General features: G+C 35.3%; 1 protein-coding gene across 3 annotated transcripts in view; it reads right to left on the bottom strand.

Annotated features, from left to right (window-relative positions):
- The window catches only part of BRWD3 (bromodomain and WD repeat domain containing 3), a 111990-nt gene that overhangs the window by 34700 nt on the left and 51336 nt on the right, over positions 1–25954 (bottom strand). For all 3 annotated transcript variants that reach the window (XM_008069344.2, XM_008069345.2, XM_008069346.2), the window contains 8 exons: positions 24084–24188; positions 22946–23099; positions 19643–19777; positions 18491–18619; positions 16184–16409; positions 10046–10213; positions 4288–4471; positions 2832–2925 (listed from right to left, as the gene is read on the bottom strand). In XM_008069344.2, coding sequence (XP_008067535.1) covers positions 2832–2925; positions 4288–4471; positions 10046–10213; positions 16184–16409; positions 18491–18619; positions 19643–19777; positions 22946–23099; positions 24084–24188 — 1195 coding nt within the window. The remainder of the gene's footprint in view (positions 1–2831; positions 2926–4287; positions 4472–10045; positions 10214–16183; positions 16410–18490; positions 18620–19642; positions 19778–22945; positions 23100–24083; positions 24189–25954) is intronic.

The following is a 25954-nucleotide window of genomic DNA, read 5'->3' as shown; positions in this document are numbered from 1 at the left end:
TTCTTAAGATTCCTAAGAGTTGAAAAAGATCTTTAGAATTTAGTCCAATCTCACCAACTCCTATCTCCCACAATATAAAAACTAGGTCCACGAGAGAGTTGTTAAAAATACTTTCTTTCCTTTCCTTTTTCTAATAAACTTTGTTTTGAAACTTAGAACAACAAATAAATAAATATAATGTAGATTACGTATAACAACTGAAGGAAAAGGTCTCAAAGTAATCTATGTGTAAAAAGTAATATAAAATTTCATTATTGGAACATAGCAAGGCACATAAATAGATACACAAACTCATACCATGCTTAACCCCTTACAACCCAGAGAGACTCAGTCCTACTATTTGGGGATAATAAGAGAAAAGAAATTGAGTTACTATGAATAATTCATTCATTGTTATAACAAGAATTGGCATATCCATTCAGTAAACAGGTCAAAACAAAGATTTAATTTTTAACAACTAAAATGTAAAGTGAAAAGTATTTTATTCTAACCTTTACAAATATAAAACATTATTGCCGATATAACATATGGCTAAACTACAACTGTAATATTAAGAGCAAAAAAGTTTAAACGTCTTATAAATTAGTGTCAAGGGTCAGTTTCTTATCTTATATGTAAATATTTCTCATTTTCAATATAAACAAAAATGTCTATAGACCTAAGTATTCTATTAGTCTCAGATGAATGTGATGCTTGACAAAATCAGCTTAGCCAGAAAAAATAATAAAAATCACAGATTCGAGTCATTCAAAACTTCTAAACAAAATAATCTTACCAGAGAATATCAAATAAACTAACAAAAGCACAACAGAAATTAAGAAAGCAGATATCAGAATGATCTAAGAATATTTGGAGATATTCATAGGATATTTACCTAAATCTGTGCTTATCAATTCTGGAAAAAAGTATTTAAAATTCAGAATCCATTGTGTAGATTTCTTTAACAAAATCAAAATTCTAGACTCTCCAAATGACCACACTGTACAGAAATTATGAGGGGGATCCAAAAAAACCTGGAATCATCTTTTGAAGGGCCATCCCCTTGTAGTACAGGCTACCTCCGCTATGTAAGTGTTCTAGGAACCCATCAACATCAATGCATCAGCTAGCACTGTCCTGAGAGGATGTGTGCTACATTAGTGACTTTTTTATTGAGATTCTTTCAACAGGTTTTCCCATTTCATTATGAGTGATTTACCAACGCACCTGCCCACAGTGTGCTGAGTGTTTAGCAGTTTTTGACCAAAAATGTCATGACCCCCATGCACCACCCTCCATATTCACCAGATCTCTTCCCAAGTGATTTTTTTCCCCAATGAAAAGGGAAATGTTTTGCCAATGTGGAAGAGGTGAAACAAAAAAAGTGGCAAAAGCAATAAAAGGCATCAAAATCGATGACTTCAAAAACTGTTCTCAGCAGTAGAAAAAGCATTCCAGTAGATGTATTACATCAAACGGAGACTATTTTGAAGGTGACTGAAGTTTAAAAATGTAAGACAAATACACATTTTTAAAAAATAAATAAATTCTTGGATTTTCTGGGTCCCCCTTTGTATGGCATTGTAAACAAAACTATACATTCTTATATCTCTAATTTGGTGAACCTGAGTATACTAGTAAGGAGCTTATCATGTACCTAATGTAGTACAGGAATTCTGCTCCCTGCTTAACAGTCTCTTCTAGGACAATAACCCAGTACTTTACAGTATAGATCAGATTTTGCTCCTAAATGATTAAGTAGGCCAGGAATGGGCCTAGGGTAGGGGTCTATAAACTTCTTCTTTATAAGACCAGAGTGTAAATATTTTTGGTTTTGTAGGTCATACAATCTTTGTTGCAACGACTCAACTCTGTCTTTACAGAATGAAAGCAGCCATAGACAAAACATAAATGAATAAATGTGGCTGTGTTCCAATAAAATGTAATTAACAGAAACAGGCAGAGGCAGACCAGATTTGGTCTCTGAGTTGTAGTTTGCCAAACTCTGGTCTAGAGTATCTGAGTATCTGTTTTACATTGTGATTAAATATTTTTAAGGTTCTAATTTAGAAATATGAAAATGGTATCTTAAAACAAATACCCTATATCTACGACGACCACATGTCCTAGATTTTTGGGGGGACAGTCTTGACTTTGTGTAACTTTACTCTTACTAATAAACGTGTACCTCAATTTGTGGCACAAAAATTGGTTCCCACCCAGAACATAAATTGTTCTACAAGAAAAGATATCTGCACACTCATGTTTATTGCCACATTATTCACAATAGCAAAAACATGGAAACAACCCTACTACCCATCGAAAGTGAGTTGGATAAATAAAATGTGGGACATACACATGATAGAATATTATACAGCCATAAAGAAGAACAAAATAATGAACTTGGCAGGAAATTGGATGGGGTTGGAGACTGTAACACTTAGTGATCTATTTCAGAAACAAAGACCTGAATATCCCATTTTCTCACTCTTAAGTGGGACCTAAACACTAATCACATCAGTACAAGGGAGGGATTGGCAGGCACAGGGCACTGCCAGGAAAGGGAAGGATGGAGAAAGGGGGTGGGCATGTAAAAACACAAAGGGTACCTGGTCCCAAACCAGGGGAAGCGAGGGCCAGTTGGAGACCCAAACTTCACCTGATTGCAGCCTACTTGTGCAGTTAATCCTTACTTGTACCACACATCCCTATAATAAAATAAATTTTTTAAAGAAAATTGGTTTCCTATATGCAGACACCTAATAACATAGTTTCTTGAATATGTAAATTGCTGCCTTTCAACAACCTGCTATCTACAAATATTTGCAAACGTACTGTAAAACTATACTTACCCTTTGGGTAGTATAAGATGGCTTTTTCTTTTTTTCAACTGTATAAAGACTGATTTCTATGTCACCTTTTGCAGTTCGACATTCTTCCTGCACCCTAATAACAAACCAAAGGGTGAAGTAACAGAAAATCTCAAAAAGGAAGCTAATAGTTTAAGAATAAGATAACAAAAATACTTTCAAATGTGAAATTTTCCACTTTAACCACTTTTTGGTATATACTTCAGTGGCATTAAATCACAATGTTGTCTAGCCAGGATCACTATTTCCAAAACGTTTTCATTACTCCAAAAATTATCTCTGCAACCATTAAGCAATAACTTTTAATTTTATCCTTCTCCTCAGTCCCTGATAAACTCTACCTAGTCTAGATATTCTATGTAAGTGGAATCATATATTATTTGTCTTTTTGTGCCTGGATTTTTTTACTCAGCACAATGTTTACCAATGTTGTAGCAGATATTTGAGCACCATTCTTTTTTATAGGTGAATAATATTCCATTGCATGGGTATACTACACTTTGTTTTTCATCTGTTGATGGACAATTGACTTGTTACCACTCTCTGGTTACCATGAATAATGTTGCAATGGGTATTAGCACACAAATATATATTTGAGTTCCTGCTTTCAATTCTACTTTAAAAATTTTGAGTAAAGAATTATTTCAAATTGTTATATTGCCAGGGTAAGCATTTATCTCATAAATTAGCTATGCCTCTTTTTCCCTTATTACTGCTCCCCACTTATTGCAGAAAGCAGGAAAAAAAGAAATCAAATTAATTTTACTATTTGTTGGCTTATCTGGTATAAGTCATGGCTAGAGAAATGCTTGATTAAAATGAATTTTACATGTTCTCTGCCAATGTCCTTTCTTAAATCTATTTCCAGTTACAGTTGAGTGATCTGAAGCTGTTACAGCAAATGTTAGGGTTTACAAATAACAACAGAAATTCTAAATTTGAAATTCATCCTAAAGAAATTCTCTCATCTAAATGAAGTCTACTTAGATGCTTCTACATATACTGTAAGCACTAGGGTCTAGTACATAATTGGACTCCCAAACTGTTCCAATATCGAGTTGACAGCCTTCTCCTCATAACCACTACTGAATTCAGAGTCCATATATCACCGACATATTTAATCACTTACATTTCATATAAGTTCTTACTTAATGCTATTTGTATTCTTATCTCCTAATTTAGACTATGAATTTATAAAACAGAGGTCATGTTTTGTATTTTCAGTAATCCCTAAAGTATTCAACATAAAGCTGAGCAAACTGAAGATAATCATTAAATATTTGTTATGGAGTGAATTAACTGGAATAATATAGAAAAACTAATGCATGGCAACTAGATTTAAAAGTACCTCACAGTTACTAAGCTAAAATAGCATACTTTAATTTACTTCCTCAAAAATAGAACTTTAAATCTTATGAATGTTACTGTACTGACTCACCTACTAACCCCATTATTTAGTTCATTAACCACCACTCTTCTGCTCCATGCCATGAGATCTCTTTCAGTGGCCATCTGGCTCCGAGGAGCATTGTTATGCATTTGTCGAACACCTTCAATTTGACCACTACGTCGAAGCCCAATGTTTGGAGAAGAAGACATATCCATATTTGGACTTCTCAGAGCTAAAACAAAAACAAAGAAAAAGTACCACTTTCTAAGCAAAGGCATCACAGTTTTCCAAATCAAAGCTCTAAATATAACAGAAGACTCAACGATAGTACCTGCTGGAAGAATTATTACTCCTTTGTTCTACATTTTCTGTACCCCCTTTATGGTTTTTATAGTGTCATGAATAATGCAGGCACTCAGTAAATGTTTAGAATTTCTGGGCTGGGCACAGTGGCTCACACCTCTAATTCTAGCACTTTGGGAGGCTGAAGTGGGAGGACTGCTTGAGCACAGGAGTTCAAGACCAACCTTTTTCCATATTAATTTTTGTATAGTCATTTCCAGGTCTGAGAAGAATGATGTTGGTAATTCAATGGGTATTGCGTTGACTCTGTAGATTGCCTTGGGTAGGATGGACATCTTGAGAACATTGGTTCTTCCAGTCCAAGAAAACAATACAGAAATTCATATGGAAATGTAAACAACCACGGATAGCCAAAACAATCCTCAGCAAAAGAAACAAAGCAGGAGGTATCACATTCCCGGATTTTAAATTTTATTATAAGGCTACAATAATCAAGCCAGCCAGGTATTAGTAGAAGAGCAGGAATATAGACCAATGGAACAGGACAGAGATTCCAGAAGCAAAGCCTTGATTTCTCACCCAACTTATGTTCAACAGAGTCTCCACCAATGACCACAGAGGAAAGCAGAGCCTAATTCAGTACGTAAATGGTGCTGAGAAAACTGGCTAACCACATGCGGAAGAATGGAAGAGGGCGCCTACTGATCACCATACACAAAATCAACTCTAAATCGATCGAAGACCTAAACATAAAACCGCAAACTATAAGATTCTTAGAAAATGCAGGAGACACCCTCACAGGTATTGGAAAAGGCAACCAATTTATGATCAAACTCCCAAAAGCCCATGCCATAAGAGATAAGATAGACAAATGGGATCTCAACAAACTGAAAAGCTTCTGCAAAGCAAAATAAACCATTAAGAGAGTGAAGAGACAGTCCACGGAATGGGAAAAAATATTTGCCAACTGTGTATCTGACAAAGCTCTAACATCCAGGATTCACAAGGAACTCAAATGTGCTGAAAGGAAAAAAAAAAAAAAAAAGTCCTATTAAAAAGTGGGCAAAAGATATGAATAGGCACTTTTAAAAAGAAGAGATGCAAGTAGCCAACAGATACATGAAAAGATGCTCAACCTCACTAATTTCAAAGAAATGCAAATCAAAACCACACTGAGATACCACCTAACTCCAGTCAGGATGTTCATCATTAATAACTCAAGAAACAAGAGACATTGGAGAGGATGTGGAAAAAAGAGAATATGCTTCTACACTGCTGGTAAGAGCACAAACAAACTAGTACAACCTCTGTGGAAAGCAGTGTGGTGATTTCTAAAAGATCTAAAAACTGACATTCTATATGACCTAGCAATCTCCCTTCTGGGAATATAACTAGAGGAACTCAAATCATTCTACAGAAAAGATACCTGCACACACATGTTTACTGCAGCACTATTCACAATAGCAAAAACATGGAACCAACCATGCTGCCCACTGAAACTGTACTGGATTAAAAAAAATGTGGTACATATGCTTATTTCTATATAAAAAATGGTACAATACAGATGGAATCTTACACAGCTATAAAGAGTGACAAAATTATGGACTTAACAGCAACTTGGATGGATTTAAAGTCCATCATACTTAGTGATCCATCACAGAAATAAAGAATCACATGTTCTCACTCATAAGTGAACCCTGAACATTTATTATAATGCTACATGAAAGGGATTGGCAGAAGCTGGTCAATGCCAGTGGGGGGAGAGTGGGAGTAGGCACATAACATTAATAAGGGTACCTGATCCCAAACCAGGCAAAGTGAGAACTAATGGGAGGCCCAAACTTCGCTTGTACAATGACCACTTATGCACCTAACCCTGAATTATACCCCACATCTTTAAAAAAGAAAAAAAGTTAGCTCAGAGGCATACATACACACAGTGGTCTGGAATTGGCTTGCAAGCTGCTCTTAGCCAACCCCTAATCTAGTTGTGCAGTCCAGTCAAAAAAATAGAAACAACAACAAAAAAAAGACCAGCCTGGGCAACATAGTGAGGCTCTGCTTCTAAAAAATAAAAATAACAAATAATAAAAACATTAAATTCTATAGTTCTTTAAACTTTTCTAAAGCATTTTTATATCTGACAACTACTAAAGCCTCACTGAATATAAAAAATGCATTCAGCCCGGCTCGGTGGCTCAGCCTGTAATCCCACACCTTTGGGAGACTGAGGTGAGGGGATTGCCTGAGCCCGCGGGTTTGAGACCCACCTGGGCAGTGAGACCTCATCTCTACAACAAATCAAAAAAAAAATCAGCCAGGTGTGGCAGTGGTGCCTGCAGTTCCAGCTACTCAGAGGCTGAGGTGAGAGGATTGAATGAGCCCAGGAGGCCAAGCCCTCGGTAACCTGTGATCACACCACTTCGCTCCAGCCTAGGTGACAGAGGGAAACCCCAAGTCAAAAAAAGAAAGAAAGAAAAAAACCAAGGGGCTGGGTACATGGGAGTTGAAAATAATAATTCCAGTGTGTTAAAGCATGGCATTAAACACAGACGACTTTAATGAAAAGACTCATAGCTGATTACATACAAAAACAAAATTCCTACATATATACAGACACATACAATTACTAGAAGGGATCAGGAGTGGTGGCTCATGCCTGTAATCCCAGGATTTTGGGAGGTTAGGTGGGCGGACTGCTTGAGGCCAGGAGTTCCAGGTTGGCCTGGGCAACACGGCAAGATCCCGTCTCTACAAAAAATTTAGCCAGGCTCGGTGGCTCAGCCTGTCATCCCGCGCCTTTGGGAGGCTGAGGTGAGTGGATGGCCTGAGCCCGCGGGTTCGAGACCCGCCTGGGCAACTTGGCGAGACCTCGTCTCTGAATCAATCAAAAAAAAAATCAGCCGGGCGTGGTAGCGCATGCCTGTAATTCCGGCTACTTGGAAGGCTGAGGCGGAAGGATCGCCAGAGCCCAGCAGGTCGAGGCTGCGGTGGCCAGGAGCGGCCACTGCACTCTAGTCTGGGTGACAGAGTGAAACTCCAACTCAAAAAAAAAAAAAAAAAAAAGCATTCAACATGATTTGAGAGATTCACAAATGTTTATTAGTACTAGTTCAGAAAGCAGCTTTTTTATCTAAATTCTATCTCTATTTATTCCATTAAATATTTCTGAATAAAGTATCAATAAAGCTTTCAAAAAACATAAAAGTACAAACAATCCCGCGCTTTGGGAGGCTGAGGTGAGTGGATTGCCTGACCCCGCGGGTTCAAGATCCCCCTGGGCAACTTGGCGAGACCTCATCTCTACAATAAATAAATTAAAAAAAAAAAAATCAGCTGGACATGGCAGCGTGTGCCTGTAATTCCGGCTACTCAGAAGGCTGAGGCTGAAGGATCGCCGGAGCCCAGTAGGTAGAGGCTGCGGTGGCCGGGAGCGGCCACTGTACTCCAGTCTGGGCAGCAGTGAGACTCCAACTCAAAAAAAAAAAGTACAAACAAAAAAAAATTTAGGGGCTCAGGCGCAGTGGTTCACACCTATACTCCAAGCACTTTGGAAGGCTGAGGCAGGAGGACTGTTTGAACCCAGAAGCTCAAGACCAGCCTGAGCAATATAGTGAGACCTCATCGCTACAACCTCCCTCCAAAAAAAAAAAAAAAAAAACTAGCCAGGCATGGTGGCACTCACCTGTAGTCCCAGCTACTTGGAAGGCTGAGGTGAGAAGATGGCCTGAGCCCAGGAGGTCGAGGCTGCAGTGACCAATGAGCGTGTCACTGCACTGTAGCCTGGGCAACAGTGAGACCACCGACTCAAAGAAAAAAAAAACTTATCCAAATTTTCTTTTCAAGATTGATGATCAATGAAAGAAATATTTTAAAGAAACAAGACTTTTATTTTCTATCAATAATCTATCTATCTATCTGCCTATCTATCTATCTATCTATCTATCTATCTATCTATCTAGTCAGGGTCTTGCTCTATCATCCAGGCTGGAGTGCAGTGGTGTAATCACAGCTCACCACATCATGGTTCACTGCAGCCTTGACCTCCTGGGCTCAGGCAATCCTTCTGCCGCAGCGTCCCAAATACCTGGGACTACATGTGCACACTATCATGCTCAACTGATTTTTTGATTTTTTTATAGAGACGATGTCTTGCTATGTTGTCCACGCTGGTCTCAAACTCTTGGGATCAAGTAATCCACCTGCCTCAAGTCTCACCAAATGCTGGGAATACAGGTGTAAGACACCATGCCTGGTCTGTTTTTCTTTTTAATCCTCCAGGAAGGTTCCTGTTCATTTATATTTCTTATATTTGCAAATAAAACACAACTGGAAACTGAAATGTTCAACTGTTAGATAAACATCAGAAAAACATCAATACAAATGAACATTATATTTATATTTATAAGTCTGTGGGGTATCTGTAATGAATGGTGTATCAAATCTATCCATAGAAACCTACTATTTAAGGTAAGCTGAATATTGATTTTATTAATGGATGTCTAAACCAGGGCTCGCCATTAAATTTTATGTCTTAGGAACAAAGGGTCTGGATATATAGGATTACCAGCTCACTTCTCATCTTGTTCTAGGTTCAGAAAGCTTACGAGTCATATGTTCAAGTGACCCAAATGAAGAACTATTTTAATTTTAATGTTATGGGATACTGAATAAATCAGAAAATGAGTAAAACACCCTGTGATTCACCTCAAATTTAAATGACCTTGCTCATTTCTGTAGAATCCAAAATGTCATGTTACACAAATAAAAGATCACAATGGCATAAATATATATTAAACAAAACAATTCTGAAGAAATTCCCATAGGAGGACTGCACTTTAGAATAAAACTAACAGCTCTTGATAAAAGTAAAATTGAAAATTGATACACACTAACTCAGAGGCCCAGGCATATCATGCAATGTGAAGAGATAAAATAGGTTAGAATATTCATTTTAAGGTAGAGAAATTAATTATACAATAACTTCTGCTGGCATTAATATAAGACTGTTGTGAAAGTCAATTCAGAAGTTGCATCTATAGTTCCTAAGAAGAAGTGTTCTTCAAAGGGCTTCTTTTGTCTTCATTTTTTAAACTAAAGAGAGGAGAGTGGTATTCTGCTTTCCTTTCCTCTCAACAAAGGAGAGTAAATATTTTTAAGAGTAATTTCTAAATTCAGGTGGTTTTACTTTTGAAAACTGCATAGGTTGGTACCACTACAAAAGGGCTGGACTTATTGCAATGCTTTAATTCTTAAAACAAATAAAAAGACTACAAATAAATTTCTGAGTAGGAAGAAAACAATATATTAAAATACACTACCTGTACTTAAAAGATCCTAACTCATTTAAGCCACAAATGATAATGAGATTACGATACTTTGGTATATCTGATATCACAATTGTAAATAAATGCTTTCACTTATAAAATATTTTTCACATGTAATCACTTGGTACAAGTAAAACAGAGTACATCATAACTTATACAAATATATAAATACTTACCACCATTAACAGAGTATGATCTATTAATTGGAAAATGTGGAACATCTCCTTCATTAATTAGTCTCAGATCTTGTTCTCTCTGTAGCTCCCTGATTATTCCATCAAGAATGCTCTCATCTTGGTCATTGGTTTGCTGCCCAATTACCTGTTCTACCACCTCACCATCACCTTAATGACACCAAAGATATGAAGTCACAAAATTACTTTCATGTTAGTATACTCAAAATATGGTAAAAACAAACATAATTTATAAATGTCTATTTAAATAACTAAAAACAGGATTAAAATAAAAATAAATAAGATATCAAACAAAACACTCATTACACTTTAAAATTTTTTGTGTATCAGCTTGTGTATCTGATTTAATTGATATTCCCAAATTAGAATTATGAGGGCCTTCTTATCTTTAAGAATATAGTAATGTACCACAAAATGACATTTCAGTCAAAGATGGACCACATATAAGATGGAGGTTCCACAAGATTATAATAAAGCTGAAAAATTCTTATTATCTAGTGACATAATAGCCCTCATAGTGCAATACATTACACACATTTGTGATGATGCTGGTATAAACAAACCTAGTGCACTCCCAGTCACATAAAAGTATAGCACATAAAATTATGTACGGTACATAATACTTCATAATGATAATAAATGACTATGTTACTGGTTTATATGTTTACTACACTATACTTTTTATTGTTATTTTAGATTGTACTCCTTCTACATACACAAAAAAAAGTTAACTATAAAACAGTCTCAGGAAGGTCCTCCAGGAGATATTCTGAAGAAGGCGTTGTTATCATAGTAGATGATAGTTCCTCAAGACCTTACAGTGGGACAAGCAAGAAGTGAAGGTAGAAGACAGTAATATTGATGATTCTACTCTATATAGGCCTAGGCTAATGTGTGTGCTTGTGTTTTAATTTTCAATAAAAGTTTAAACGTAAAAAAAATATATATTTAAAATTAGAAAAACGTTTATAGAGCAAGGATTTAAAGAAAGAAAATATTTTTGTACAGCTGTACAATGTGTGTGTGTTTTAAGCTAAGTGTAATAGAGTCAAAAAAGTTCCAAAAAAAACAAAAAAACAAAAAACAAAAACAAAAGTTTATAAGGTAAAAATGTTACAGTAAGCTAAGGTTAATTTATTAAAGAAAAATAATCTTGTAATTTTAGTGTAGCCTAAGTGTATAGTGTTTATAACATCTACAGGAGTATACAGTAACATCCTAGGGCTTCACATTCACTCACCACTCATTGACTCAGCCAGAGCAACTTCCAGTCCTGCAAACTCCATTCATGACATGTGTCCTATATGAGTACAGGTGTACTATGTTTTTCTCTTTTATGCCGTATTTTTAATGTACTTTTTCTATGTTTAGATATGCTTAAATACACAAACACTTGCCGATGTGTTACAATTGACTACACTATTCAGTACAGTCAAATGCTGTATAGGTTTGTAGCCTAGAAGCAACTGGCTATGCCATAGGCTAAACCATCTAGGTTTGTGTAAGTACATGCTATGATGTTTACACAATAACAAAATTGCCTAACAATGAATTTTTAAAAACATATCCCCACTGTTAAATAACACACAACTATAATTACTGAAGCTAAATAATTTATTGTAAAATAAATTTCCTTCATAGTATATTCCAAGCTAAAAATCAGGAAGCAATTTGAGTAAGGTTTAAAGAAGTTTAATAACAGATACTTAAAATGTTTTTTTTGTTGTTTTTTTTTGTGTGTGTGTGTTTTTTTTGAGTTGGAGTTTCACTCTGTTGCCCAGACTGCAGTGCAGTGGCCGCTCCCAGCCACCGCAGCCTCAACCTGCTGGGCTCCAGCGATCCTTCCACCTCAGCCTTTCGAATAGCCGGAATTACAGGCATGCGCTACCACGCCTGGCTGATTTTTTGATTTATTGTAGAGATGAGGTCTCGCTGCCCAAAGGCGCGGGATTACAGGCTGAGCCACCGAGCCCGGCTACCTAAAATGTTTTACATCCTTCTTTTGTGAAAAGTTAGTTTCTGAAAGAAGTCTAGATTATGGTCTTTCGATTATTATTTTTAACACTTCAATGTTTTAATGAAAAGAAAATTAGTTTTTATGATACGCTGAATTCAATAATTACTTCTGAATGAAAGCATTTTTCTTTCTTAAATATATCATAGCCCTGGTTTTCATCTTGCCTTCTAGTCAGATTAAGTAGTATCTGATAGAGTAACCAAATAATAAGATCTTACAAGAAAAATACAAGAAATAAACAGATTTTTTTATCCAGATGTTTTCAATTTTATCTCCCACTTAATTAATGTTCACACCTTTTCTCCATGATTAATAAATATGATATCATCAGAGTAAACTACTGGCACATGTGTAATACAATTTCATTGCTCTACAAATCTTTAAAAGAGAGAACATAAAAGGATATGCAGCATTTCACTTTATAAAGGTCAATTCAAATCTTAATTCTCTAGCAAAGGTGTAAAATTCTATTTGCAAATCAATAACTCATTAGTTTTTACCTAAAGAAAACCTACAAGTACCAAATTAAGATATGAAAGCATTCTTTCTATGTGAGAGACAGGGTGTAAAGGACAGTATAAATAGTGGAAATATGCTAACCAGAAGAAATCAAGTTGTTCTGATAGAAAACAGCCTATTCCAATGTTTTATTTTACTATTATCCCATAATACAACACTTTCATCTCTGCTTCTCCAATATCCTACAAGATTGAGTGTTATGTAAATACTAAAATTCATCTCCTCAACAGGCATAACTCTTTGTATTTCAAAAATAAGAATGGGAAAATAGCTACTCCAGTTTATGACTTTTGAAGTCTCTTCTTCTTAGTTCCATTAACTATGGACACTCACACCAAACTACAATACTATAAGCAATGATAAAAACTCCCAACCATTTAGCCACTGAAAAAACATACTTCAAAAAAATAATAATCATAAGATCCATCTATGACAAACTCACAGACAACATCAGAGTGAATGGGAAAAAGTTGAAAGCATTTCCCCTAACAATGAAAACAAGACAAGGATGTCCACTCTCATCATTTCTATTTGATATAGCACTGGAAGTTACAGCCATAATAAACAGGCAAGAGAAAGAAATAAAAGGTATCCAAACAGAAAAAGAGGAAGTCATACAAATTACCTCTCTTTGTAGATGATATGATTCTATATCTAGAAAGCCTTAAAATTCCACCAACAGACTCCTATATCTGATAAGTGACTTCAGTAAAGTCTCAGAATACAAAATCAATGTTTAAAACTCAGTAATGGCCAAACGCAGTGGCTCACACCTATAATCTCACCACTTTGGGAAGTTGAGGCGGGAGGATGGCTTGAGCCTAGAAGTTTGAGAACAACCTGGGCAACATAGTGAGACCTTGTTTCTACAAAAAAAAAATTCAAAAAATCAGTCAGGTGTGATGGAACGTGCCTGTAATCGCAGCTACTCAGGAGGCTAAGATGGAAGAATTGCTTGAGCTCAGCAATTCTCAGTGCCAAGATCTCGCCTTAAAAAAAAAGGAAAAGGAAAAAAAACAACCCCAAACTTTGTAGCATTTCTATACACCTACAACATTCAAGATAAAATCCAAATCCAGGTCACAACCCCATTTACAATAGCCACTATATATCTGGGAATACAACTAAGGAAGTGAAAATCTCTACAATGAGAACTACGAAACTACGGAACACTGCTGAAAAGAAATCAAAGATGACACAAACAATTGGAAAAACATTCCATGCACATAGGTTGGAAGAATCAATATCATTAAAACGTCCATACTGCCCAAAGCAATATACAGAGTCAACACAATCAAATTACCAGTATCACTTTTCAAATAATTAGAAAAAAACAATTCTTAATTTCTTATAGAACCAAAAAAGAGCCCAATTAGCCAAAGCAAATCCTAAGCAAAAAGAACAAAGTCAGGGATATCACATTACCAAACTTCAAAATTTTACTACAAGGATACAGTACACAAAACAGCATGGTACCAGTACAAAAAGAGACATACAGAACAATGGAAGAGAACAGAGAACCCAGAAATAAAGCTGCTCACCTACAAAAATAAATATTGGTGAAAGTACACTTTATTCAATAAATTGTGCTAGGAAAACTGACTAATCATGAGCAGAATAATAAAACTGGACTCCTACCTCTCACTATATGTAAAAATTAACTCAAGATAAATTAAAGACTTAAATGAAAAACCTTAAACTATAAAAATCCTAGAAGAAAACCTAAGAAACATTCTTCTGGACACTAGCCTAGGCAATGAATTTATGACCAAGTCCTCAAAAGCAAATGAAGCAAATTAAACTAAAGAGCATCTTCATAGCAAAAAGAAACTATCAACAGAGTAAATAACAACCTATAGAACAGGAGAAAATATTTGCAAACTATGCATATGACAAAGGGCTAATACCCAGAATTTATAAGGAACTTGAACTGACCAGGATAAAACAACCTCATAAGAAAGTGAACAAAGGATATGAACAGACACTCCTTAAAAGAAGACATACAAGCAGTCAGCAAACATATGAAAAAATGCTCGATATCATTAATCAGAGAAATGCAAATCAAAACCACAATAAGATCCCATCTCACACTAGTCAGAATGGCTATTATTAATAAATAGATATTAAAAACATGGATATTGGTGAGGTTGTAAAGAAAAGCGAAAGCTCATACATTGCTGGTGGGAATATAAACTAGTTCCCCTTTGGAGAGCAATTTGGAGATTTCTCAAAAAACTAAAAATAGAATTACCACTCAACCCAGAAATCCCATTACTGGGTATATACCTAAAGGAATACAAATTCTTCTACCAAAAAAGCATCTGCACTCATGTTTAGCACTGCAATATTCACAATAACGAAGACATGGAACCAACTTAGGTGCCCATCAATGGTGAACTAGATAAAGAAAATGTAGACATATATATATATATATATACACCATAGAATATACACAGCCACAAAAAAAAGAACAAAATAATGTCCTTTACAGCAATATGGATACAGCTGGAGGCCTTTTGTGGAAGCAAATTAACGCAGAAACAGAAAACCAAATACCATATGTTTTCACCTTTAAGTGGGAGCTAAATACTGGGTACATGATAAAGATGAGAACAACAGACAATGGAGACTCCGAAAGGAAGGAGAGAAAGAGGAGTTTAACTGTCCATTGAGTATCATGACTACTATCTGGGTGATGGGTATAGTAGAAGCCTACACCTTATCATCACATAATATACCCATGTAACAAACCTACACCTGTACCCTCTGAATTTAAAATTTAAATAAAAGCAATGTGTGGCCGGGTGCAGTGGCTCATATTATAATCTCAGCACCCTGGGAGGCTGAGGCAGGAGGACTGCTTGAGCCTAATGAGTTCAAGACCAGCCTAGGGAACATAGCAAGACCGTGTTTCTACAAAAAAATTTAAAAATTGTGCAGGGAACAGTGGCTCAAACCTGTAATTCCAGCACTTGGGGAGGCTGAGGCAGGAGGATGGCTTCAGCCCAGGAGTTTGAGAGCAGCCTGAATAACATAGCAAGACCTCAGCTCTACCAAAAAAAAATTAGCCGGACATGACGGTGCACACCTGTAGTCCCAGCTACTATGGCGGCTGAGGTAAAAGGATCACCTGAGCCCAGGAGGTTGAGGTTGTTATGAGCTGTGATTGTGCCATTGCATTCCAGTCTTGGCAACAGAAAGACTCTGACTCAGAAAAAAAAGAGGAATTTCACCAATTATAAAATCTTGACACATTAAAGTTATTCCATTTGATTATTACTACAATATTACAGGAAACAACAGAGTCATACATGTGTACAGGTTTCTAAGTAGGCAAGTTAACACATTCTCTTCTTGAGCATATGGCTGTGTTTGTCCTAACTCACTTTGTGTATCCAGGTAACAATGAAAAAGTATTCTGGTAAGATTAAAAGTACTACACAACTGAAAATTAATAGAAGTAGTAGGTAAAACATATTATAACTGACTCCAGATTTCAGCAGGTGGCATACTTTATAGAGAAAAGAACAGTAAAGCATAACATTTTACAAAATGTTTTAAATTTACTTTTAGAGAAAACATACCATTAGCCACATATCCCAGCTGTGGTATAAGTTGTTCATCTTTGCAATTTTCCCGTCCGGGTACCAGTCGTTGGAATTTTGTAGGATGAGGATTTCCATCAACATCCACCAAAAATGGGGGAGGCATGAGGTGAGGAGCTTGTTGGGTTTGTTCATCCAATACATAGTTATTGGCATCACGGATAAGAGGTCGATAATCCGTGTGGAAGAACATCTGATCTGGAATCTTTATGATAGATTGTTTTAGTATTTTACATACACAGGAAATTTACAGATAAGCACTTCCTTTCATTCCTAGAAGACATGCATTTTTCAAATCAGATAATGTTTGCATTCTCTTATAGTCCTTTATTGCCATATTTTCCCTCTAGGTAGAAGTAAATTACTTAGACAGCAATTTCATTTTGTCTTCACAAAAATCTTACAATCTGCATTACTTTTTAGCCCTGTATTATATTTCTCTAATTATGATAGGAAGAAGTAAAGCAATAACCCAGTAGATAAAGTTAAGTATTTTTATTTAAATTGTAAAAATCATACAAAATCCAGGCACAGTGGTTCATGCCTGTAACTCCAGTACTTTGGGAGGCAAAAGTGAGAGGACTGCCTGAGTACAGGGGTTCGAGACCAGCCTGGGCAACTTGGCAAGACCTCATCTCTACAATAAATAAAAAAGTTAGCCAGGCATGGTGGCATGAACCTGTGGTTCCAGCTACTTGAAGGACTGAGGCAGAAGGATCACCTGAGCCCAGCAGATCGAGACTGCAGTGGCCATGTGTGTGCCACTGCACTCCAGCTTGGGCCACAGAGTGAGACTCCTACTCAAGAAAAAAAAATCCAAAACATACAAACATATATAACTATGCTTCCTTGCTTATTTTTATTCAAATGGAGATAGAAGAAGTACAATATATATGGTGAAACAGGTGAATATCAATCATATCAATGACACTTAAAAGTGATACAAATACTGAACTGATCTCAATGCTTCTGAGTTCTCTTCCAACTCTAAAGTTCTATAATCCATCCCAAATTCACAGCTAATAAAATACAAAGATGCAGTTAACTTTCAAAGTATTTTAACAGGATCAAAAATAGGTAAAATCGCCAGTCAAGAAAATAAAAATATTCAGTCACCAGCTATTTATTTCCAATTTATGATAAGTAGAAGATGTTATTTGTTAGAGTTACTCTTCTACTATACCAGGAAGCAGTATAGGAAATGTTCTAAGCAAAAGGGTTTCCCAAGAAGTTTTTCTATCTCCATCACCCTGTATCTTAATAGCAATTTGTACTGCCAAGCCTGGTGTTCTGGCAGTGATGAAAAACTTCTTCAGGGTCAGATGTGACTTCATCTTTTGAGTTTCTGATTGTGCTTATTTGGTTTTTTTCTCATTTTCTCTTGGTCAGTCTAGCTAGGGGACCATCGATCTTGTTTACCCTTTCGAAGGACCAGCTTTTTGTTTCATTGATTTTTTGTATTATCTTTTTGTCTTCTATGTCCTGGATTTGGGCTTTTATTTTGGTGATCTGGATTCTTCTGCTGAAAAAGGGAACACTTCTACACTGTTGGTGGGAGTGTAAACTAGTGCAACCTCTGTGGAAAGCAGTGTGGCAATTCCTAAAAGCTCTAAAAATTGACCTTCCATATGACCCTGCAATCCCCCTACTGGGAATATACCCTGAAGAACACAAATCACTCTATAAAAAAGATACCTGCACACGTATGTTTATCGCAGCTATTGTTGTTCACAATAGCAAGAACCTGGAAACAACCATGCTGCCCATCAAAAGAGGACTGGATTAAAAAAATGTGGTACATATACATGATGGAATACTGCGCAGCCATAAAAAAGAACAAAATCATGAATTTCGCAGCAACCTGGATGGAACTAGAGTCTATAATACTGAGTGACCTCTCACAGAAACAAAGATCCGAATATCACATGTTCTCATTCATATAATGGACCTTGAACATCCAATGTAATACTATAAGAAAATGACTGATGGTACTGGGAAACTATGGGGGGGAGGGGGATGGGATTAACAGAAGCAAATATCTGTCTGGGGCTGGGAAAACACCTCTTATCAACAGGGTGCCTGAATGAAACGTAATTGTACACCTAACCCTTAACTGTACCCCACAAAACCATAATAAAAAATATTGATTAATAAAAAAAAAGAAAAACTTCACTAAGAAAGACAACTTTCCTATGTTATATCTATTGACACATAGCAATCCTTATTAATCGCAAAACTATGAACAAAATTTGTAAATGATGTAACTTCTATTTTAAATATACTAACCTTTTCATAGTATTTACTGCATCCAAAACCAAAAAGCAACAAATGCCCATGAGAGTCTGTGCAGGCAAAATGGTTTCCATCTGGTGAAAATTTACAATCAAACACTGCACCATGGCCTTGGCCTTCAATCTGAAATTCAGAGGAGTTTCTTTAAGTAACCATAAGAGAAATGTTCAAATAATAGGTTTGTGATAACTTATCCTTTTTAATACCTTGGATTCTGTACATTCCAATGTACTCTCTGGCTTCTGTAAGCCAGAATCCTACTGAAACAGTAATCTCTGAAAGAAATTAGGGAGAATCAGATTGTAATGGATGGAATCAATCATTGCAAAGCAATGTGATACCTCGTGAAATTCTAAATGGATGACTGAGAAGATTAAAAAAGACCTGAATGTAAGGAAATTGACAAAGGTTCTAACTCAGCAAAGTCAAGCCACTGTCTTCACATCTTGAGTTGTAATACAATTAAACCTTAAAATAACCATCCTAAAATTAAAGCACACAAATCAATTTTACCAACAAAAGACAGAGGGCATTATTAGTGCTCTAGATCTGTATAAAGCCTATATAAGTACTATCAAAAGTCAACTAAGAACTTAGAAATGTTTAGTCAAAACTATACTTAAAGGAACACTAAAAATAGAGAATATATGTATCCAAATCACCACAAGTGGGTGTTCTCCTGAGAAAAGAACTAGCTACTAGATTTTTCTATGGTTTGCATGAAATATACCTTAGGAATATCTTTATTTCCAAATTCATGTTTGCCAATCAACTTTTCGATTACTAAGTCTTATGGGGTTTACCAGAACAAGTATTACAGTCACCGTTGTAATTTATACATTAAGATTTGAGTTTAAACATTAAGCTTTTTGTGATTTGGGTACATGTCAGCTCCAAAGCATAATAAATTTTAGTTTTGAAAGTTTAGAGCTGGGGACCAGATTTTAGAAAATGCTAACACCTAGGATAGCAGCACCTCCCTGAAAAGCCCAATTCTCAGGTCTTAAGTTATTCTCTGAATTATCTTACCAACTTAAACACACATGAAAAGAGGTTCCTTTGCAGTAGGTATACTTTAATTACCAAGTTATCATATAAGAGAAGTCAGTTTTAATCCGTGTTTTAATGAACACAGATTTCCCTTACCATGTTAAAGTAATTCCGAATTTTGGTACCTCGATCAAGGTCCCAAATAAAAATGTTCCCATCATGACCCGCTGAAAGTATGATCCTTTGATCAAATGGATGTGCTTCCAAAACAAATACTTCATCATCATGTCCCTATGATAAAAATCAATATTAAAAATAAAAAGCAACACTGAGTATCTTCTTTGTTTGGTCAAAAGGTCTCAGGAGTGCTATCAATCTGGTTCAGATGAATTAATGCACACTAATTTAACAGCATTCACTCTTTGAACACTATATGAATAACATAGTTCAGAGTTCCTTATTATGTATAACTGCTGATTTTATAAAGTATTTAATAGACAAAAGACCCAGAAGTGTTTTTAAAATAAAGACAATCCAAACAATTACATTTCATTAACCAGGCCCTTGAAGTTTAATTTTGGACACTAGGATTCTGCTACTTCAAAGGTCACATAAAATGTGACAAGTAGAATATTTCATTAAACCCAATTCTGCCATAGTGATAACAGACAAACTTTCATTGTGCTTTATCCAGCACTCTATCACTGGTATTCAAATTGTATTTTGGTAGGCCTCATGAAACATTCAAAGGACAAAGCATACTGGCTATATATTTACTTTATACTTGGGGGTTCCACTTAAGATGTTATCTAAAAAACAGAGTTGCTGCTAAAAAAGTAAGTTGAAAACCAATCCTTTATGTTATATGTTATATGTATATATCAGCATACAGAGACCTTATATCAGGAACTTGCAGGCTAAATATGGCTCCCAGATGTGGTTGTACACATAGCCATGAACTAAGAATGGGTTTTACATTTCTAAGAGCTTGTGAAAAACACAAAACAAAATAAAACAAAAAAACAAAGAACTGCAACAGAAACTGTATGTACAAGATCTAAAATATTTACTATCTGTCCTCTTAAAGAAAGTTTGCAGACACCTGCTTTAAGATGATTGCTGATTTTTTTTTTGAGACTTAATTCCTGACTAGAGAGTATTTGATTACAATGAGCTCCAAGTCTTTGAGAAGCATAGAAGAACATCATGAAGCTACACTTTACTTAGGAACATGCCAGTACATTATACATCTGGAGTTTCTAAAAATGATCATACACTGCAAATCTCAAACGTGCACTGTATCTCATCATGGTATTAGTAGAATAAAATAATAGAGTACTCTACCATATTACCATTGTGAACAAAAATGCAGCTTATTTTATAAAAAATAACTGCAGACCGGCTTAAAATGTAGAGTGTTAAGATGAGTAGGTAAAATCACACTACAATGAAAACCATCACAACAGTAAGTTTGCCAGGCTGCAAACTCCAGCAGGACATGACTCTGGTTAATTTACCATTTATTTCTAACACCTAACCCAGTTTCTAGCACACAGTTGATGCTCAAAAAGCATTTGCTGAAAAGAAGGACTCTATATCCCACTAAGACCCTGATATATAAATTGTTAGAACCAAAATACAAGTACCATACAAAAACTAAGTAGATTTGACTGTTACAAGGACTAAAAACAATCTGTTCTAAAATGTCTTCAGTAAAATTTAATTTACTGAAATCAGATGATCAAGCCATGGGAAGAGTGCCACTAAACAGATTCTAAATTAAGGCACTTATTAAGACAGAATTTTACATAGATCTATAAAATTGGTGGCTACCAAAAGGCTTTTGAAATTGTAATTGAAGAGATATAAACCTATACTTTCTAATACTGTAGCTGCTAGTCACATGTGGCTATTAAGTATTTGAAATGTGGCTAATCCGAATTGAGATGTCTTGTAAGTGTAAAATACATAATAGATTTCAAAGATTTAACATGAAAAAAAGTTATATTTTCATTAATAATTTTATATTAATTACATGTTGAAATGCTAGTATTTTGGATTATGTTGGCCTAAAGAAAATATATTATTAATATTAGTTTTGCCTGTTACATTTTATTGTAGCTACTAGAAAAATTAGTGTCACATATGTGGCTTACATTGTATTTCTATTGGACTGTGCTATTATAAAAGAAAAAAAAACATTTCCTAAGCAAGCGTCAAGCTAATACAGGTTTTTCCAGACATATTAACAGAAACTGTAACAGAGAACAGGGAAAGTTAGAATGAGGTAATCAATCACTGGCTTAACAGAAAAAAGGAAGACTCTAAAATTCCACTAATATAGTGTTAGTATTTTATTTAGGAAAGAGGACTTTGGAGGTACATAAAAGATACACTAGAAATACTTCCAAATTTTAACAAATTTCTAGATATCTCAGAGGCCTTAGACTAAGATTATCAAACATAGGAGTCAAGTCAGGATGACACCATTTTATACTACAAAGAAAACTGAGTTGAATCACAAGAATTGATTTCTTGTCTGAACCCTATCACTTACTACTGTGTAAGCTATACAGCTATCACTTGGCCTTTTCTGTTTAAAATGCATATAAATTGATCATTAAAGCAGACAATAAATAAGGCTTATAAATTTAATTTAATTTGAAGTCAACCAATATTACAACAAACTCACAAACATAAATACCACCATGTGATTTCTGCTATTGATCCTATCAATTTTTCAAACCACAAATATTGCAGCATTTTACTATGACAAATATATATATATATATTTTGAGTTGGAGTCTCACTCTGTAGCCCAGACTGGAGTGCAGTGGCATGCTCCCGGCCACCGCAGCCTCGACCTGCTGAGCTCCGGCAATCTTTCAGCCTCAGCCTTCCAAGTAGCTGGAACTACAGGCATGAGCTACCACGCCCGGCTAATTCTTTTATTTATTGTAGAGATGAGGTCTCGCCAAGTTGCCCAGGCGGGTCTCGAACCCACGGGCTCAGGCAAATCCACTCACCTCAGCCTCCCAAAGTGCTGGGATTACAGGCATGAGGCACTGTGCCCAGGATCTTACCTCTATTTCTTGCATAAACTAGTCACTGAAGGTAGAATATACTGGATACTATAGTCAAAATAAAAAAAGTTCTACCTCCAAAACAATAACAATGATAAATTTCAACCCCTGCTAACAATAAAATCACTTATATATTCTTGATTGGATACTATAACATAATAGATAAATAACTATTGGACGTAGAAAGGATAGTGAAAAGATTTCATGCATGTGTCATTCCTATTTTGCAGACATGCCAACAGTGACCTCTCAGAAAATTACTTTTTCAAGGGCTAATAAATCATAGAAAGTAAACTAGAATTTCAATTTCCTGTCTCCTAGAATTATGCTTCTGCATTATTCTAGGAGACCATTTTAATCAGTCTAAAATACTTACAGATAAAGTATGAAGAAGCTGCCCTGTGATAGAATTCCATACTTTCAAAAGAAAATTGTTCACTGCAGTAATAACAGTGGTGTCATAGCGATCCCAGGCCACCATAGTGACCTTAAGTTTAGTGACCTTATCTTCTCCAGATGACAAATTATTCCTAAAAGAAATGATTTGCTGTATTTATACCTTATACATTTTTAGCAAAGGTGCATATAAAATAGCAAATTATGACAAAATTTCTCCAGGAGAACGCAACTGTTTACATGAAAAAATCCTAAACTACACCTTTTAGTATTTGTGGAAAAAAAAATTAAATGTATCTGATTAGGACAATATGCATTAGCTTATTTCAGGAAGAAAAAAAGACCAAAAAATAACAAAAACTTGTTAGTTAAATAGTTACTAGGGAACAAAAATAGTGAAACCAGAAAGTAAGGTATAAATACCTTAAAAAATAATACAAGATTATGTTGTTTATCAGAAAATATAAAAACATGTAACAGAAAATTCAGTTACTTTTTATTTAATTGAATATGACATTATAAATAGCCAGCTATGACGACAAAGTCGGTCCTATATTGCAATTAATGAAAAGATAATTAATTTCAGCACCACGCTCTAAAGAAACTGTAGTGTTCCAAAGAAGTAATTATATATCTTCTAACCAAGAGTGAAGATGATATAATAGAATGCTGATTAAGTGTACGTATAATGCTGAGTAGAAATGGTAACCATATGAAATATTATACAAGTAACCTTAGTAAATTAGAGAAAAGAGGTTAAACATATGATGACATTTAATAGGGACAACACTCAAGGTAGAAGGCAATACAAATAGATATCAAAAAATAACCTATAGGAAACTAAGGCAAAAAATTATGCTATGAGTATCAGTAGAGCAGAGATGTTTGTGTCACAACAGATCAAAATTTCAAATGAATCAGCAATGCTCTTATCAGCAAGTCTGCCAATCAAGAGTAGCAAAAGCAATTTGCTTAGAGACTGAATACAAATGCAAACCTCATGTCTACCAATTAACTTCACACAATTAATAGAAAAAAATTATGCTTTTTAGTAAATACAGTTCAATGTAAAATATAATATGCCAAATGAGAACCACTGAAATATCATACATTCTTACCCAGTCATTTTAGTGGCCATATCTAGTACTATACTCTTCCATTCTTGTTGCTGGTATTGCCAAATTCTTGCTGTTCCATCTCTACTTCCACTGACAAATCTTAGACTAAAAAGAAAGAGGTAAAATAGTCTTGATAATTTTCCCCAAAATAGAAATCACCTTTTTTTTTCTGATTATAAAAGCAATATATTCACTCTTATACACTACTGGAAGAAATGTAAAATGGTACAGTCACTTTGGAAAGCAATTTGGCAGTTCCTCAAAATGCTAAACACAGAGTTACCATTTGACCCAGCAATTCTACTCCCAGGTACACATCCAAAAGAAATGAAAACATAAGTCCACATAAAAATGTGTATATGAATATTCACGACAGCATTGTTCACAATAAGGCAAAAAATGAAAACAATGCAAATGTCCATCAATGGATAAATGAATAAACAAAATGTGATATATTCATACAATGGGATATTATTCAGCAATAAAAAGGAAGGCGATAACAATATATGCAGCAACACGAATGAGTCCTGAATAGGCAAATCCATAAGACAAAAAAGTAGACTAATGATTTTCCAAAGCTGCGGATGGAGGGATAGGAGAATTGGAGGTTGACAGCTAACAGGTATGGGCTTTCTTTCTGGGGTGATGAAAATGCAGTTGACTGTAGTGATGCTTGTACAACCCCATGAATATACTAAAAGCCAATGAATTTTATGTTATGTGAATTATATTTCAATAAAGATGCTATTAAAAAATAATACATCACTCATAATTCTGTTACTGTTAACACTTTAGTTTCTATTTGTTCAGAAGTTATTAAATACAGACATATATACTTACATGTTTTCCCCTACAGGAAACAGAATTGCACTACATATAATGTTTTTCCCTAGTTTAACTGTATTTTGCAGATTTATTTCTAAGTTTACAAGTAAAAAACTACCATCACTTGTTTTTTTTTTTGAGTTGGAGTTTCCCTCGGTTGCCCAGACTGGAGTGCAGTGGCTGCTCCCAGCCACCGCAGCCTCGACCTGCTGGGCTCCAGCAATCCTTCCACCTCAGCCTTCCGAGTAGCTGGAATTGCAGGCATGCGCCACCACGCCCAGCTGAGTTTTTGATTTATTGTAGAGATGAGGTCTCACTGCCCAGGCGGGTCTCGAACCCGCGGGCGAGGGCAATCCACTCACCTCAGCCTCCCAAAGGCGCGGGATTACAGGCTGAGACACCGAGCCCGGCTACTACCATCACTTTTAATAAGTGTTCAACTATATATGAATCTATCAAATTTTATTTAATAATCCTCTGATGATCAATATTTATATTATATCCAGTCTTTACCACTATAAATAATGCTGTGATGGGCATCTCTACATATATCTTTGTACAACCTTATACATATCTTTGCTGAGTCAAAGAGTAGACATATTTTTAAAGATTTTGACACATACTTCCAAACTGTTTCCCTGAAAAGTTTTTTTTTTAACAATTTACAATCTCATTAAAAGTTGTGGGAGTGGCTATTTTCACAAAACCTGTGGCAATATTATTATCATTTTTCATTGTCTGGCCATTCTGAAAGAAAAAACATGTTACTATTATTTCAATTTACCATTTCTTTGATTATTAGTAAAATTGGACATGTTATGATGTCTTCATTGGCCACATAAATAATCAAGACACAATAACGTGCTTATCCTTAAAGGAAAAAGGTTGAAAAACAAACATTTAGATTCTTCTAACATAAAATAATGGCAGCTGTACAAACTTTCAGGTATACAACTCAGTAAGTGCAGTTAAATCAATCTTAAAATGCATTTGAAGGTTTTTTACTCCAATAAAAACTTCACTCTTGTAGACTGTAGCATTTAACA

Source organism: Carlito syrichta, unplaced genomic scaffold, assembly GCF_000164805.1.
Source record: "Carlito syrichta isolate Samal-C Ts95f unplaced genomic scaffold, Tarsius_syrichta-2.0.1 Scaffold311944, whole genome shotgun sequence".
Lineage (NCBI taxonomy): Eukaryota > Metazoa > Chordata > Mammalia > Primates > Tarsiidae > Carlito > Carlito syrichta.
Note: the sequence above shows the minus strand (reverse complement) of the source record. Positions and strands in the feature narration are given on the sequence as shown.